This window comes from Enhydra lutris, unplaced genomic scaffold (genome assembly GCF_002288905.1).
Source record: "Enhydra lutris kenyoni isolate GAN:26980312 unplaced genomic scaffold, ASM228890v2 scaffoldscaffold6, whole genome shotgun sequence".
NCBI classification, from domain to species: domain Eukaryota; kingdom Metazoa; phylum Chordata; class Mammalia; order Carnivora; family Mustelidae; genus Enhydra; species Enhydra lutris.
The window spans coordinates 26,231,780-26,249,422 of NW_019154090.1; the positions used below are offsets into that span (position 1 = coordinate 26,231,780).

Sequence of the window (17,643 nt, forward strand, 5' to 3'; positions counted from 1 at the left end):
ATTGAGGGCACATTGCCTTGAGGACATCACCTACGAAGGGACAGTGGCTCCTGTTGGGAAATGATGGCAGGACTCGATAGGCAGTAACAACGGTAATGGCCTCACCTGGTCCCCTCGCCCCACTTGGCTCCAGCCCATAATGGTTCAGGAACATAGGCTGGTATGGCCAGATCTTAATGTTTTATTTTTGTTGTTGTTTTCAAGAGGAGCTAGAAATTTGGATTTTTAAGTTGAATTTTGTCTTTCAAATATTGCTAATGCAGAGATTTTCAGAGACTTGGGTGTTGGCCAAACAATACACCTTACATAAGCCAGATTTGGCCCATACCTGATTTTGCATCTTGAGTTTAAGTAGAATAGCATGTGCTTTCCCTAAAGTGGGGAGTTGGAATCGGAAGCTAGATGTCTGTCCATAGCAGACTGGTTAAAGGAGCGGATAGCTTCAGATAGTGGAATACGGTACACTGCCATCAAGAAAGAGGAGGCTCTCTAAGCACCCCCTGGGAGTGAGTGCCAAGATGTAGGAAGCGAGAAAAGCAAGTGAACAGAGGGGTCTAATCCAATCATCTGTGTGCACACACTGCCTCATGGTGTCCCGTGCCCCCCGACCTGTCCCAAAGACAGAAGCTGCAGGGTTGGAGCACAAGGGTGAAAGACAAGGACACATAGACATGGCTGTGGCAGTCCCTGGCCCGGGATTCCTATCTGAACGTTAACGCCTGCCTGTCTAGCAGGGTGGTGGCTAGGCCAAAGGAGAGCCAATCGGATTGGCTGTTCTGGAAATGAGGAGCCTGTGTCTGGGGCTGTCTGGTCTTGCCTCTGTCACGAGAATGCAAGGAAGTCCCCACGCTCTGGAGGCAGGAGGCCCAGAGTGGCTTGGCTTCTGGCCTTCCCAAGGCTAGATGGTTCACTTCTGGGGTTTGCCAGTATTTTTCCTTCCAAACACCCAGCCCTTCCCTAGGCAGTCAGAATCTGCTATTTGCAACCCAAGAGCTGTCACGCAGCAGCAGGGAGAGTTGCAACAGGTGCCACCTGGGTCTCATAGGTAGGTCCCCCATGGAGCGGTTCGCCCACAGCCTGCCCTGTGGCAATCTCTCTTAAACCAAGAGGAGGCTTAGGAATGGGGAATATGGAGAAAATGCAGAACTTTTGACTTTTCGCCCAACTCCCTACGCCATCTCCTTTCCGGCCAAGCCAAGGCTTTCTGGTTTAAAATGCTCAGCTCCCAGGAAGACGCAGAAGGCACCTGCACCACCCAGCTGACTCAGATGAGCGCACCTTTGCAAAGACACTTGCTAAGCAGCCCTGCCTTCCCGATCCTTACCTTGTCCATCTGAGAAATGGGGATGTTCTGGTCCACTGGTTTTCAGATGGTTGGGGGAGCTCCATGAGTTCCCTGACACACCAGGTCAGGGTGTTGAAAGGAGACAAAGATGTACTTAAGAATCAGCCCTTCCCCAGAGCCCAGTAAATACAATCTAGTAACTGCTTGCAAGTCAGCCTTAAGACCAGTTCCCTAGCCCCTGAATCCTTCCTCCTGAGGGATCATTTTAACCTTTGAGACATCAAAGGGTCAAATCTGGGAGGACTTGGCTTCAGCCAACAGCATCCCCTGAGCCGGGGCCCAGTGTGCAGTGACTCCAAGTAAGTAAGGCCTGTGCTCATTTATTAGATGTGGTCTCTCTGGGGTAGTAGGGCTTGCCGCAGCTGTTCTCACTGGGCCCAGTAGCCATGCCAATCCCACAAGGTTAAAACACATCCAGTCCCAGGGATTAGCTGTCTCTGGGTGCAGAGGTGCCCAGGGTGGGGACCCAGAGAAGCAGAGAGCAGGCAGTAGCCTGGGCAGTCTGCAAAGCTGCCGCCAGGCCAGAGGGAGGGAGGTAAGTGCTTGGAGGTGCCACTGTGCTGGGAATGGGTGGGGAGGAGACTGTGGGGGAGCACCTCCTGGTCGGGTTGCTGTCCCTGCAGCCAGGACTAACTGGAGGCTTTCTTCTGGTTCTGAAGGGAGCGGAACAGCTGCCTCAGCTGGTTATTCCGGTCATTGACGCAGCCTAGAAGAGAATCGGAGTGTTGGCTGGGATGGCCTTGGTAGTGGATTTGGTAGTGGAGGTACGGACGTGGGGGGGCTGGGTGGGGCCTGTGCTCCCCCTACCTGGAGGGAGGGAGGAAGGGCCTACAGGAGCCGTGCAGCCCTGGATGGCCTATGGTTTGTTTGCGTACTGCCTCCACTCCGTGGCCCTTGAGCAGGTCATTGACCCGCCTCCAGCTTAGTTTTCTCATCCGTAACCCAGGACACCTGCTTCCAGGAGTGTATATAAGGCTCACCAAAAGCAAAATGTAACATTCACTAAAGCTAACTTTGACCCAGGTGCTGAATGTGGATTCACATGTTCTGCCTTCACAGGAATGATATATAAAAGAGAAACTGAGGTTCAGGAAAGTTAAATGTGCTCCAAATCACACCAAAAGTAGCAGAACTGAGACTTGAACCCAGGGTCTGTAGCACCAGAGTCCAAGCTCTTAACCAAAGCTCCACACGACCTGTCCTCTGGGCTGCACTTGCTGGAAACGCATGCAAAGCTGGCACAGTGCCTGGTCCCTACCAGGTGAGGTGCTACCTTCATCCCCTTCCCCAGCCCACAGGACAGGCACAAGCGGTTAGAGATCAACTTTCCCCATGAGCAGCCCCTATGCTCCTGGAAGCGTGTCCCAGGTGGCCCCCGCTTGAGAGGCCAACACAAGCTTCTGAGATGCCTCCTCTCCCAGCACGTTGACGGTGTCACCCACTTCGTGCTTGTCCTCGTGGTGGGTCCACGAGACAGCTCCATGGTCATTTAGTTGTGCCAGGCCCCTGGTTGGTGCTCACCCATGCTGGCTGAGTGGCTAGATGGCTGTGGCCACCACTACACTGACCTGGAAGTGCCTGCCATCTTTCTGAGCAGCCCTGCGCCCCATCCCTGCCTTCGAGGCACTGACTGGCCATCAAAGCTTCAACCAGTGGGGACCTGCTATATGTGTCCCCAGGGTTTGCCAAAGTGTGTTCCACAGAACCCTAGCTTTAATCGCTTCTTTCATAACTCCCAAAGCTTCGTGTCCAGTGCAAACCTGTTTTTGGAGTTCGAGACTCATCTCTGAGTTGCCTGCTGATCTTTTCACCCAAAAACCCCTCAACTCTTCCCTAACTCACTTCGTCCATGCTCTTCCCACCCCAACCAGCTCGTCTTGTACTCACTACCCTCCATCCAGACACTCGACTGGAGGCTTGGGAATTACTTAAGAGACTTCTAAAGCAGCAGCTGTCAACCGAGGCTGCACTTTGGAGTCACCTGGGACCTACAAAGAAGACTTATGGCCTGACCAATGTACCTTTACCTTCAGCGGGCATTAGTATTTTTGAAAGCTCCTGCAGGTGTCCTCCGGCAGCCAAGATGGAGAGAACCATGGTTCTCTCCATCTTGGCCACTCAGACCGGGTCCAGAGACCAGCAGCATTCATATCTGAGGCAGGTGGCTGGCAAAGATGGGCTACAACAAGCCCTTCCGTTCCTCTCTGCACGTGTCTCTGCAAAAGGGGCTTTGCGGCTCCTCTGTTTGAAGGTGGGAGCTACTTCCCGGCTCTGTGAATCTGGGGTGAATCAGCTTTGACGGGTGGATGGCGGCAGAATGACACTATACTGCGGGACTTCCGAGCCTAGGCCTCAAGAGGCTTCCCTAGGACTTCTCTCACCTCGGAACCCTGAGACTACCGTGTGGGGCCGGACTGCTGGAGGACGAGTGGCCTCCTGGAAAGAGAGGCCCAGCGGACGGCCAGTCTCAACCACCACACGAGGCTATTCTAGGCTACTGGCTCTCAGTGAATCTGCCAGGCGCCTGCAGCCCTCTGAGTAACCCCAGGCAAGACCTGAAGGATCAGCAAATAAGACAGCGGTTGCTTTAAGCCTCTGGGTTTGGGGAGAGTTGGTTTGTTATATAACAACAGTTAACTAATAGAGCACCACCTGGGAGCTTGTTAGAAATGCAGAATCTTAAGCCCCCACTCCAGACCTACTGAATCATAATCTGCATTTTAACAAGAATTCCAGATGATTACATGCACATCAAAGCTCGAGAGCCCTGGATAGTCATCTTCCAACAACATAACGCCACAGACCCTAGGGAATCGGATGGAGAAAAGCTTTTCATAAACGCCCTCTCCTCCGCCTTCCTCAAGCAAATTACTTGACATCCCAGACTTCCTTGCAGCTGGCATGGCTACACAACTCAGTTCATGCCAGTAAGATGTCAGCCCCAGGAGGGTTGACTCTATTCTTTTGGAATAGAGTCAAAACTTGAAAGAAGATCCTTGGCCCTTGGGCCTTCCTGCTTCTTCCTGCCTGGGACAAGGACACGGTGTCTGGAGTAGGAGCAGCCATCTTGCAACCTTGAGGCAACAAGCAAAGTGTGGCAAAGCAGAAAGAGGAAAGTGCTGGGTCTCTGGGGGCATTTTACATCCATTGTGTTAGCCCTGCCTGGCCTCCCCAAGACCTGTGGCTCGAGATAGATCACTCCTCTCTGTGTAACTATTAGCTGGCTCTTCAGTTGGTTGCTGCCAAACTCAATCCTAAAACATACCAAACCCTAAAAAAGATTTAAAACTTTTTCTAATAAAAAAAAAAACCACAAATAAAATTTAAAAAACAAATAAACAAATTCAGGAAAATACCATAAGTTTGACAGAGGGGTAATATCATCAATATATTAATATCCAAGGCCTTTTTAAGTTTAGAAAGCAGCCCACTGAAAAATACATAAATATGGACTGCTTACAAAAGAAGAAACGCAAATTGAAAAATCCGAAACTTCACCAATAATCAATGCAGTACATACAAAACGAATCAGAACTTTTTGCCTATCAGGTTGACAAAGGGTGTTTTTTTTTTCCTTTTTTTAATTCAGAGCAGGCACATTTGTGTAATCTTTCTAGAAAGCAATTTAGTTATAATAAGTTCATCCCTCTGACCCAGTAATTCTACTTCTAGGAATCTGTCCTAAAGAAACAGCCAGAAATTTCAGCTGAGCCTTATGTGAGAGGATGCTCATCACGGAATGGCATTATTTATAAAACTAAAAAATTGGAATCCTGCCAAATGCTCAATTATAAGAAATGGATTTAGTAAGTTTGGCACATATACGAGCTGAAATACTTTACAGCCGTATAGTACTTTTGCTTTTAACTGTGGTAAGGGACAGGATTTTCTAGTGGCCAACCATTCAGGTTTTAGAGTAAGAGAAACTAGGGTTCAAGTCCTGGCTCACCATTTATAACTGGGACCCTCAGCAAGTTAGTAAGATCTGGAGACAATTTCCCCATTTGTAAAATGATAGAAGCTGCCTAAAAATGAAATTATGTGTATATAAAATATTTAGCTCTGAATTTGTGTTCCAGAAGAGAGGCTCTTATTAATATCATTGAATGACATGGAATATGCTACATGGAAAAGTGGGGCTCAAAACTCCAGCCCAGTACCCATTTTGTGAAAGAAAAACTGTGAATATATGCATTTTTTAAACCCTGGAAGGAAATACAACAGATTGTTAGAGTTGGTTATGTCTAGATGGTTTACTTCCTTTGGGTTTTCAAATATTCTATGAGTGAATACTTTTTATAATCAGGAAAATTTTTCATTTTTTGAAAATCAAGAATAAAGTCAAGGCCTAAAGTCCTTAATTTCTTTTAAGGACTATAGTCTGGTTTTTTTCTTTTTTTGGTTGTTTTCCACATAAGCCTTTTGAAATCCACCTCCTGACAGATTAATATCTCTTCCCATGTACCAGGTGGTGTTCTAGGCGTATATTGAGAGTAAAAACTCTTCAATCTCCATTTTACAGATGAGGAACAGAGAGGTTATATCCCTTGCTCAAGGTCACACAGCTGGTAAATGGTAGGTCAAATGAAAACAGTCTAACCATTGTGCCAAGCTGTCTTTAGACTACCTGGCTCCTCTCCTAACCCATCCCCAGTCCCCATTCCCCATCTAGCCCCACATACCAAGGTGTGTGTTGGTCACAAAGTTCCCCATCCCAGACAGGTCAGGAGCCCCCTCTTCTCTGCTGACAGGGCCATCATTCCACATGAGGTCAAAGCCTCCCACTCTCTTCTCCCTTCCTGTGAGCCTGGATGGGCAGGAGATACAAAGGGGTAAAGAAGGTGCACCTGTTGGGGGCCGGAGACCCAGGCCAGTCCCCTGATCCCTCCCCGCACCCTACTGGTGCCCAGGCTGTCAGAATTCCTTCTTTTGTCCACCCATTTCCTGGGGGCCCACACAGGTCTCAGAGTGGTCATCTCCCATGTGGTTCCCAGGCTCCCACCCGTGCCCTCAGTAACATGAACCTACTTATACTTAAAGTCTGCTGTCCTTCTCAGGCCATAAAATTCAGGAAAGCAGGGACTAGGTCTGTTGTGTCCTCTACTCTGTCCCCAGGGTGTGGTACATGTCCTTGCACAGTATAGGGTCTCAAATGTTTGTTGAATGGATAAGTGAAGGTAGATATAGAGGACACTTGAGGTTCTACCTGCTTAGCACCCATTTCAGCTTCTTTCAGCCTCAGGGTACTTGGCTTTTCCTGTGAGAACCACTCCTTCCTCTCTCACTCACATGGCTCAGGTGGGGGCTGATCCTGACACACTGGGAGATGGGCATGAGATGTAGGTCCAGTTAATCAGAGTCACGATGATTGGTTCAGAGGTGGACATGTGACAGAATCCCCACCAATAAGAATGAGAGCTTTCAAACTTGCTGGAATAATTGGGAAAAAGCTAATGCATAGGGAAGAGACAGGGAATGGGGAGGAAGAAAAGGAGAGAAATGGAATGAGTGAGACAGAGAGAGAACGAGCCAGTAAGCAGACAGACCAACCAGTATCAATGGAGCACCTGGATCCAGCCATTCCTGAAGTCCGTTCTTGGATTTTCCCATTATATACACATTGTTATAACAATATATAGACTCTTACTGAACACTTATGGTGAGCTAGGCACTTTACAATAAATAATCTTGGTAAATTAATTTAGCAATCTTGAGAGGTAAACATGATGTTTCCCATGTTATAGATGAAGAAACTGAGGCTCAGACAGGTGAAGTCCAAGGTCTCATATGGTCAAGAAGTGTGGAGGAAATCCTGCTGGGCTGAATCTCAGAAGCCTGTAGTTGGTCCTGCTCTGCCCCAGAAGGGCTGAATCCTTGCACCAGGATCTAACCATGTGTGGACATCTCAGTTTATCCACCCATAAAATGGCAGGCAGACCGAGGCCATCCTTACATGTCACTCAAGTCCTAGTGCTGTGAGTTCTCTGTCTTCCTTGCTGGGAGCCCCAGCTGTCATGTACAGGGGTGCCTGAGGGAGGCTGTCCCCCGCCCCGCACCTGGCCTCCATGTCCACGACGTGCAGGGTGTCTTCCAAGAGGCAGGTCTTGAGCTCATAGTCCTCCTGGCTGCTGGCTGTCAGCGATGGGGAGGCGTTGACCTCCAGGAGCCACCTGGGGAAGGATGGGAATGGAGGGCTTTAGGGTTATCTGGTCCATGGGGCCCCTTGGAATTTTGCAGAGAGACTTCATGTGTGCGTGGGCCTAACCCTCAATTCAACCAAGATCGCTCTTTCCATTTTTCCACGAGGAGAAAGGTCTCGGCGGCTAAAACTTTTTGAAAATAATGGTCACAAACTCGAAATCCCCACAGGGGCCAAGTGGTACCTAAATGAGGCAAGCTGGAGGGGGTGGAATGATCTTGTCGCCCTCCCATTGCTCTTCTTCCAATAGAGCCCCGAGCACAAGACCTCTTTCCCAGTGAACGCCTGCCTGCAGAGGGGACAGGAGCTGGGAGGGGTGGAGACTGGCACAGGCTGGCCAAAGCCCCTCTGCGGGAGTGGGAGCCCAGAGTCGGCAGACCCTCTGGGTTTTCCAGAAAAGGCAAAACTCCAGACTGTTGTGTAAATGTCACCCTGTTTTTTTAGAGATTGTCAATGTATTTAAATAAAAAATCATCTGAAGTCCAAACTCTGGGCCAAAAGCAGCCCAAGGGCCTCCAGCTTGCAAACTCTGATTTTGTGCAACCCGGTCGTTTACAGACAGGAACCTGGGGCCCAGAGAGGGAAGGGCTCACCCAGCAGGCTGGTGGCAGATGCAGCCCCCCCACCCCCCCCGCAAGCTCATTTCCCCAGCCCTGTCCTGCTGCAGGGGGCAGAGGAGAGATTGGCCCCAGAACCCTGTTTCTCTCGAAGCTGCATCTGACGTGGGCCTCATTCTAGGGTTCTAGCTCCTGCCTCTGAGAGCCTGTCCATACCGTACAGGCCCCGGTGAAGGGGCTGGCTCCAGGAGCCTCAGTGCTGGCCCAGAAATGATGACCCAGGGTCTGGCTCTGTCCTTGACTTACTGCATAGCCTCAAGCATCTGAACAACCCCACTGGGCTCCTGGGTCCTTTTGTATCGCATAAGGGCCATCACTACGGTCCCTGGCACCTCAGGCTTGTTTCCTCATCAGTTCAACCCCCTCCGTGGACACTGTGGGAGGGCACCAAATTCTTGGCAGGAAGTGACATGGTAACTATTCCCTTACGTGACACTTTGTATCCTGAAAACAGCAGGGCTTACAAAGAAGTTTCTTGCCCAATACTAGGGAAGGATCCCTGACTCAGCAGATGTTCTGGAAAGGTCTGTTGTGCCAGGCATGGGGTTCAGTGCTCTATAGACAGTACATCAGTCATTCCTCATACTAATGCTATAGGCACAATGCCCATTTTAGAGATGGGCAGACTGAGGCACACCACAAGGAAGTGGCAGAGATCAAACCCAGATACGGCGTGTGTACCACATCTGCCCACTCCGGGCCACGAGGCTACCCACTTACGGTTTGAGAGTCTGGTCTATGAGGATGTCATAGCCGTACAGCTCAAAGCAGTGCTTGTCACTGATGATCACCTTCTGCACGCTCTGCAGGCTCTTGACAAAGATGTTGTCCATATCGCTGAAGAGCGTCTCCACTGCCTCGGGCCCGTGCTTGGACGCGAGGTACTGACGGAAGCGCTGGAGCATCCACTTGCAGCCCTGGGGCCCAAAGTGCCCGGGTCAGGGTGGGGGGAGGGAGAAGGAGCCTCAATTAACCAGGACCCGGCCTTCTGGGACCCTCAAACATTCCCTCTTTATGAGGCAAAACTACAGCATGCTGGGCCAGGGAGGGGGTGCCTGCCCAGGGCCCGTGCCTCCAGGATACCCAGGACCCCATAAGTCATTGCTCAGACACCCTGCACACGCTTCTTCCCCGGGCCTGCCTTCCTGGGGACAGACTGCACTGACCATGTGTGTGCCCAAGGCCCAAAGATGAGCAACAGGTTACTGCTTTTGGGAAAATGGGAGTGCATGCAGGTGACCCCCACTGTGCGGGATGGAGCTGGGGGAGGGGAAGGAAGGGAGCAGGTGGGAGCTGGGGGACAGTTCTCCCTGTGCCCCACTGTTCTGGCTCTTAACTCTGGGAAGTCTGAGAATTCTAAATTTGAACCTCGCCTTTATCAGGTTATTAGGTGGATGGACAGGTGGATGATAGGTAGATAGATGACAGGGAGATGGAGAGATGGAAAGATAGATGAGAATACACTTGTCAAGGTAGGAGGGTAGAACACATTTTGTTTTAAGGTGTGTTTCTTTGAGTCGTAAATTAACTATTTAAACACGTGATGTGGGGGGTCTCCATCCATACTCCTGCCCTGGGCCCTGTAAGTGGGAAGGGTGGTCCTGACCTCACTGGGGACCTATGAGCCCAACATAGGCCTGTCCCAGGCTCCTTGGCACCCCACTTCCCCACCGCAACCTGGTCCCAAATGTGTGGACCTGGAGGGCAGAAGCCCGGCTTCCTCACCTTCTTGGGGTGGTAGTCAGGAGATGTCTTTTGCACAGCAACATTGGTGAGGTGAACATCTAGGAGAGGTTTATGGTCAAGGACTCGTGTGAACAAGAAGGACAAACCCTGTCCCACGTCCCATGCCAGAGATCAAACAAAGACTTGTTCTTGGCCATTGAAGAGGAAGGCTACCAAACAGCCCAGACAGCACCGATGTGGGCCTTGGAATCAGATGGGCCTGGGTTCAAATACTGCCAGCATCTTTGCTGGATGCCATCCCTGAACAAGTCACTTAACCTCTGAACAAGTCAGGTACAGAGGTGGAGAAAGTGAGAGAGAGTAAGCAAACCATCAAAACCAATCTGTAGAGAAATGGAACTGATTCATTGTAAAATCTTTCAGCAGGAAATTTTTTTTTTTAGCTTAGAGATGACAATAGAGGGGCACCTGGGTGGCTCAGTTGGTTAAGCGACTGCATCAGGTTATGATCCCGGAGTCCTGGGATCAAGTCCCACGTCAGGCTTCCAGCTCCATGGGGAGTCTGCTTCTCCCTCTGACCTCCCCTCTCATGCTCTCTCACTCTCTCTCTCTCTCTCTCTCTCAAATAAATAAATAAAATCTTAAAAAAGAAAAGAAAAGAAATGACGATAGAAATCAAGAGGAAGTCAGTGGATGGACCAACTATGTAAACATAAAAATGATCAGATTACCAAGGCAAGAATGAAAAAGCAAACATGACTAGAGACAAGATTTGTAGCAACTATGACAGGCTAATGTTTTTTGTCACAAGAAAATCCCACATAAATTGTTAACAATAAAAATTTATGGCCCTAAGAGATGAGTAGATAGAGGGATACGAACACACCAGAGGAGACATAACTGGCAAAAGACCATCTGGGAAAATGCCTGAACTTTCCAGTAATAAAAGATACCCACTTTTAAAGGCATGTAAATGGGACAAAAATACAATTGGAAGAAATGCAAATTTTAAGGAAAAACCCTGCTTCCCCATTAAGTCAGTTACCTATGTATTAACCTTTTTATTTGGAAAAACTCAAAACTCACAGAATCATTGCAAGTATAATGAATGCCCATATATACTTCACCTACATGTGCCAGTTGTTTCAGAAATGTCTTTTTTAAAAAAAATATTTTATTTATTTATTTGACAGAGAAAGACACAGTGAGAGAGAGAACACAAGCAAGGGGAGTGGGAGAGGGAAAAGCAGGCTTTCCGCTGAGCAGGGAGCCCGATCCCAGGAGCCTGGGATTAGGACCTGAGCCAAAGGCAGATACTTAACGACTGAGCCACCCAGGCACCCCTGGAAATGTCTTTTTAAAATGGTTGTCTTCAGAACTGGAGAGCAGGGATAAATAGGGCCTTGTCAATGGAAGAGTAAAAATACAAAAGAACCTTCTGGAAAAGAATCTAGCCATAAGCCCTTGACCCAGCAGTTACACTTCTGCAATGTCATCTGAAGGAAAAATTTTAAATATAGTAAAAGATTTATAAAAAGTATGTTTCTTGGTGACATTCTATATAACTGGAGGAAACAATATTTCCAAATGCCTGTAGCATGGAGGATTAGTAAACCAGTAAATCCACTCCATGGAATATTTTATAACTAATAAAAAATTCTACAAGGAAAATACTGACACGTTTAGTGAAAAACAGTTATGTTTATATGGTGGGATCACTCCTTCATAAACTACAAACAACAACAAGAAAAAGCCATACAAATGAACCTGGGAAGAAATACATTGGAAGGGTTAGTAGTTGTCTGAAGAAAACATGACTAGAGAAGGCTTTTCTCCTCGCCCCCCCCCACCTCTTTTTGTACATTTCCCGAATTTTCTGATTTGTCTTTAAAAAGCTATACTACTTGTATTGTGAAAGCTATACTCTTTAAGTGTTTTATTATTTTTATTATTAAAGAACTATATAATGGTTGTAAAAAATAATACAGGAAAACATGTGAAGTTGGAAATAAAAGTTCCTGACCTGATCCTAATCCTCCATGGTTTGCAGAATTAATAAATTAGTGAATATCCTTTCTTACTTTCTTCTAGACAGAAACATCCTTCCGTAAAAGCCAAATCAGGATCATAAACCTACCGGTTCTATCCCTGCATGTCGTTATTCACTTAATAGTCTGTCTTGAATGCCCTTCCAAGACAGTTCAATTGACCTCCATGTAACAATTTCATACAGATGCTTTAGCATTCCTTTTACCATTCTGCAAGGGTATTTTAACTTATTTCTATTTATTATTACAGTGTTGAGGTGGTTATTCTTGTATTTTGTGTGTGTATGTATATATGTGCATATAATATTGGAATAACTGTGTATGAACTCTATATAAATATGTAAATATATATATTTAAGGTCAGGTTAAAATGGGTCTTATTATTTTGTGATCCAAAGTTGCTTTATTATTTTATCTTTTTAAAAGAGATATTTATTTATTTGAGAGAGAGAGAGAGAGAACAGAGGGGAGCGGCCCAAGCGGACTCTGTGCTAAGTGTGTAGCCTGACGTGGGGCTCAATCCCATGACCTCAGATCATGACCTGAGCTGAAACCAAGCGACAGTCACTTAACTGCCTGAGCCACCCAGGTGCCCCCAAAGTTGCTTCATTGTTTTAAAAGCTGGGTGTGTAATAGAAACAAATGTGGCAAAGTATCAACATCTATCAAATCTGGATGATGGGTGCCTGGATTTCTTCAAGAGTCTTTTCTTAATTTTTCTATATGTTTTAAATATTTTAACATTTAAAAATTAAAAGCAATGAAAAGACATTGTCGAAAATAATGTGTGTTCACTCACTGCACAAACAGCAAAACTCATCCACTAGAAAGCAGTCCTGGAGGAGGCTGGGATTTGCTTATTAAGGCCCCACGACCCCAGAGATACACAAACATTTATAAATAGGGGAGAGCGGTTGGCTAACGTGTGCTGAGCACTCATGCTGGGCTCAGCTCTGTCCTAAGTGCTTTACGTGCATGATTTAATCTTAACCAAACACATGGAGTCCAAAAACTGAACCTAAAATAGATGTTAACTTGGATATGATAAATGCTTGTTGGAATTACAAAATGAAACAAACATTCTAGAAATGCTGAAGTTGGAAAGATAGGGGGGAAATTCTTAGGAAATTGCCAGGAGGGCCCACTCCCATTCCAGCATGTGGGCAACGTACAGACAGTAGCTCAGACAGACCCGTAATTGAGAGACAAAACTAAGGTGAGAGGCGGGAATTGGCTAGGAGCATTGGCTAGGAGCATTGGCTAGAAGCATTGGCTGGGCTGCCCACACCAGCAGCTCAGCAGACCCAACACCTTCCATTCCTTCTCTCCCACATGCAGGTAACCTAGTTTCATCTCCGTTTTTGTACTGTCAACCTCTTTTCTTCTGATGCCTACGTCTAAAAATCTTAGAAACATTATTTTTAATATCAATATTCTAATATTCTAATAATACACTTTTATGCTTCAAAAGTCAAAAGGCTCCAAAATGTGTGTGAGGACCTATCTCCTTCCCCACACCTGTCTCTACCTGCCCAAGTCCCCTCCCAAAGGCAACTTCTGTTTTCAATTTCTTGTACTTCATTCCAGAGATCTGTGCACAGATACACACACACAGATATGATCTGTCACATGAATGGAAGCATACTTTTGAGTTCTATACTTTGTTTTTTTCCAGTTGACAACACACCACCGAGATTATTTCATATTTCATAAAGCACACCCCCATGCCTTTGTAACAGCCGCGTAATATCCCACCGTGTAAATGAGCTATTTTATTTCCTATTGGTTTTTTTGGTTTTGTTTTGTTTTTGTTTGTTTTGCTCTCACAAACAAGACTATACAGAGCATAACCATTCAACCTCTCTCTTCCCATACTGAGTATACGTGGAGTGTAAATTCCCCAAAGGAAACCGCTAGGTCAGAGCACAGGTGTTTCTGCCTTTTGATAGACATTTGTCAGATTGTCTACTCCAGATTTCTACTCCAAGAGCAACACGTGTGTTCCCCCAGCCTCGCCAGCATAGCGTGTTACCAAATTTTCGGCCTCTGCCAGTGCAATGGGTGAAAAGGGCATCGTGTTTGAGTGAACACGTGAGTCAATGACTAAAGCACCTGAAAGGCTGCAAACTTTCTCCAAAAGGCCTCAGACTCCCCCATCCAAGGACTATGAACCAGTGCACATGGCCGGCACACCACCCAAACGATGGTCAAGCAGAGCAGTTTGGGGAGAGATGCTCTGAGCTGATCAGGGCCGCTCTTCTGGGATCACTAGGGGCTCCCCCACCCCCACAAGACTGTCAGGGCCCAGAGGAAGAGACGAGGCCCTATCTGCTGTGGCCAGACCACAGCTTGGGGTTCTGTGGAATGAATAAATTCTCCCTGAGCAGCTGGGGGATGGGAAAGGGGCAGGGTGCAGGGGGGATGGGTAGGCAGCGATCCCAGGATACATTGGTCATCAATGCTGCTCAGGGTGAAGCGGGTGTTGGAGAATCGGGCAAAGCCATCCCGGTACAGCCAGGCCCGAAGCGGGATGTACTGCATCCAGGAGGGAAAGGAGGGACAAGCAGAGGAGGGAGTGAATAGGAGCTCTTTTGCTCCTCTGAGCTTTTGCACCTGCTGTTTCCCCCACCTGGAGTTCCCTTCCTCCCTTCCCGCATCACTCCTTAAGAATCTGCTCCAAAGTCAGCCTCCTCTGATTCTATCCCCTCCCTCCCTGGTGCTGGGAGTAGGAAGAAGATGCAGAAGGGAACAGAATGAACAGGTCTCGTCTCTGCTCCATCACAGCAAGCAATACCCCAGCTCAGGGTGTGTCCCTATTCCCCACCAGATGGTAAGCTTCAGGAGCACCAGGGCTGGGCCTGCCTCCCACAGCCCTATGTCCTACGCCTGCATACACTGGCACACCATGAAGGTTTGAATGTTGTTGAATGAGTGGGTCGGGGGAGGGAGCATAGCAACTCCTCCTTTGAGAGCAGGCTCCGGGGCTAGGCTGCCTGGAATCGAACCCCAACTCTGTCAACCACCAGTGTGACCTTGGGCAAGTCACTCAACCCTTCTGTATCTGTTTCTTCATTTGTAAAATGAAGATAATAATAGAGCCAACCTCTCTGGTCATTAGGAGGATTGAATGAAATAAACTCTGCCAAATACCGGGGTGTGGTACTTAGTAGGTGCTCAGTAAAAGTTAGCTGTGGTGACCATGGATGGTTGAGTGAATAAAGAACAGTTAGAGGGCAAATCCAGACCCTGGGATGGCAAAGTGGGATCTGTTTACCTATCCTCCCCCTTATCTTCAGAAGCCTCCTGGGCTCTCCCAGGCAGGCAAAATCAGACAAGCTCACATAAGTGCCCCCCAGAATGGCTTCTGACTCCTGTCTCCCAGTCCAGCTGTTCCTTACCTGTGGCTGGAGGAGGGGACCCTCTTAGCTACTCACCGACATCACCAGTACATAGACCCGTAGGTCAAACTTGCGGCCTGTGAGGCAAGGAAAGAATTTGTGCAACAAATACCAACTGTGTACCCAGCAGCGTGCTAGGTTTGCGGGTTATAATGATGGACGGACAGAGGTGAAAGCCAATAAAGGCACACAAGGTACAAGGAGAGGGTGACTGGCGGGGAAAGGCCAGATGCCTGAGTGGCTCTGTTAGGCCTTTGCCTTTGGCACAGGTCACAATCTTGGGGTCTTGGGATGGAGCCCAGCCTCAGACCTCCTAAGCTAGGACCCCGCTTCCCTCTCTCCCTCTGCCCCTCCCCGGTACCCCTCCCAGCTCATGCTGTCTCTCACTATCTCTATCTCTCTCAAATAAATAAATAAAATATTTGTTTTTGTAAAAGAGCCAAAAAGATCTCTTTTTTCTTTTCTTTTTTTTTTTTTTTTAAGATTTTACCCACTTATTTGTCAGAGAGAGAGAAGACAAGCAGGGAGAGTGGCAGGCAGAGGGAGAGGTAGAAGCAGGCTCCCCGCTGAACAAGGAGCCCAATGCAGGACTCTATCCCGGGACCCCAGGATCACGACCCATGCCAAAGGCAGAGGCTCAACTGACTGAGCCACCCAGGTGTCCCATCAAATAAATAAACAAAATCTTAAGAAATGCTGGGGAAATGGTGAAGAGATGGGATCAAGGAGGCTTCATGGAGAAGTGGTGACCTAGAGGAAGAGAGGTGCCCTCCTAGCCCACATGGGTGGACTGTGGGTCTTGGGGCAGAAGGCCCAGAGGGGGCAGAGTCAGCGAGGTCAGCAGGGGCCAGTCTTGGAGGAGTTCGTGTGCAGTTTTTGGATTTCGTTTTGCCAACCATGGGAAGCCCCTGAAGGGAGCCTTGTCCCCCTGTTACTGTGTTGGTGTGTAGCACAGGGGACCAGAGCAGCAGTGGGTACCAGTGAGGACAGGAGGGGACAGTGGCCAGAACCAGGATGGAGGTGGTCAGACAGATTCAAGAGCTGTCTGTGAGCCTGATGGAGGTCAGAGTGGGGAGAAGAAGAGACCGACATACCCAGAATGGTCTCCGACTTCTGGCTTAGCAACCAGGGCTGGAGGGGCTGGGGACATTGGGGATGCTGGGAAATGAGTTGCATAGCAGGGTAAGGGTGAGGTTGGATTTCAGGCTCGCTGTTGTGTTGAGTTGCTGGAAGGTGCCCACGAGGGCATGCCACAGGCTGTGGGACATCAGAATCCAGGGTGTCAGGGTGATGTCTCAGCTAGAGACAGAAAGCTGGCATCTCTGGCATCTGGGAGGGTGTTTAAAGCCATGAAAAAGGATGGGGTCACCGGAGGAGGGAGGGGAAGATGTCGCCTGGAGAGGCGAGAGCGGCCACACAGCTCCGACGCTGTTCTGGGCAGAGGCTGCCATCTCACCTCCTATCAGGTAGGGGTTTTCGATATAGCGCTGAGCCACGTAGTTCTCCACAGGGATCTCATCCTTTTGGTCATCAGAACTTCTTGCGTCCTAGTTGTGATAATAACTATTATTAACATTTATGGAACGTTCCCTGTGTAGGAGGCTTTCTGTTAGGTACTCTCCTCGGGGCATATCAATCCCTATCAGAGAAGTACTCATGCTATCCCCAGTTTATAGATGAAAACCTGAAGAACAGCGGGGGGACTGACTTGCTCAAGGTCACACAGCCGTGCAGTGGTAGACCAGTAGGCTGGGCCCAGAGCCTTGGCATTTAACCTCCAGACCTGTGCCATCCATTTCTATTTAAAATATTAAAAGTGAAATTAAGTACTCCCACATGGATGAACCTTGAGGACATTATGTTAAGTGAAATAAGCCAGACACAAAGGACAAATGCTGTTTGAGTCCCCTTAGAGGAGGTCCCTAGAGTGGTCAGATCCCCGGAGGTGGAAAGTAGAAGGGTGGCTGCCAGGGTCCAGGGTGGGGAGGAGAAATAGGGAGTTAGTGCTTCTTGAGGACAGAGTTCTGAAAGTAGATGAAAGCATTCTGGAGTTGAACGGTGGTGACAGTTGCGCAACAATGTTAATATAATTTATGCTACTAAATTTTACACTGAAAAGTAGTCCGAATGGTAAATTTTACATACATAAAAGAAAGAAAGGGAAAGAAGTTTAAAATCCAGCCCTCGGGCGCCTGGGTGGCTCAGTGGATTGGGCCGCTGCCTTCAGCTCAGGTCATGATCTCAGGGTCCTGGGATCAAGCCCCAAGTCAGGCTCTCTGCTCAGTGAGGAGCCTGCTTCCTACCCCCCTCTGCCTACATGTGATCTCTCTGTCAAATAAATAAATAAAAA

At 48.2% G+C, this 17,643-nt stretch overlaps 1 protein-coding gene across 1 annotated transcript in view; it reads right to left on the reverse strand.

The window, feature by feature from the left end:
• Positions 1–1,974: 1,974 nt before the first annotated feature.
• Positions 1,975–17,643, reverse strand: part of LOC111141869 (tubulin tyrosine ligase like 9) — a 40,337-nt gene continuing 24,668 nt past the window's right edge. Inside the window, exons 8-15 of the mRNA XM_022494712.1 lie at positions 16,750–16,840; positions 15,330–15,370; positions 14,343–14,430; positions 9,887–9,945; positions 8,882–9,078; positions 7,402–7,515; positions 6,028–6,152; positions 1,975–2,051 (exon numbers count right to left, since the gene is read on the reverse strand). Coding sequence (XP_022350420.1) covers positions 1,975–2,051; positions 6,028–6,152; positions 7,402–7,515; positions 8,882–9,078; positions 9,887–9,945; positions 14,343–14,430; positions 15,330–15,370; positions 16,750–16,840 — 792 coding nt within the window. The remainder of the gene's footprint in view (positions 2,052–6,027; positions 6,153–7,401; positions 7,516–8,881; positions 9,079–9,886; positions 9,946–14,342; positions 14,431–15,329; positions 15,371–16,749; positions 16,841–17,643) is intronic.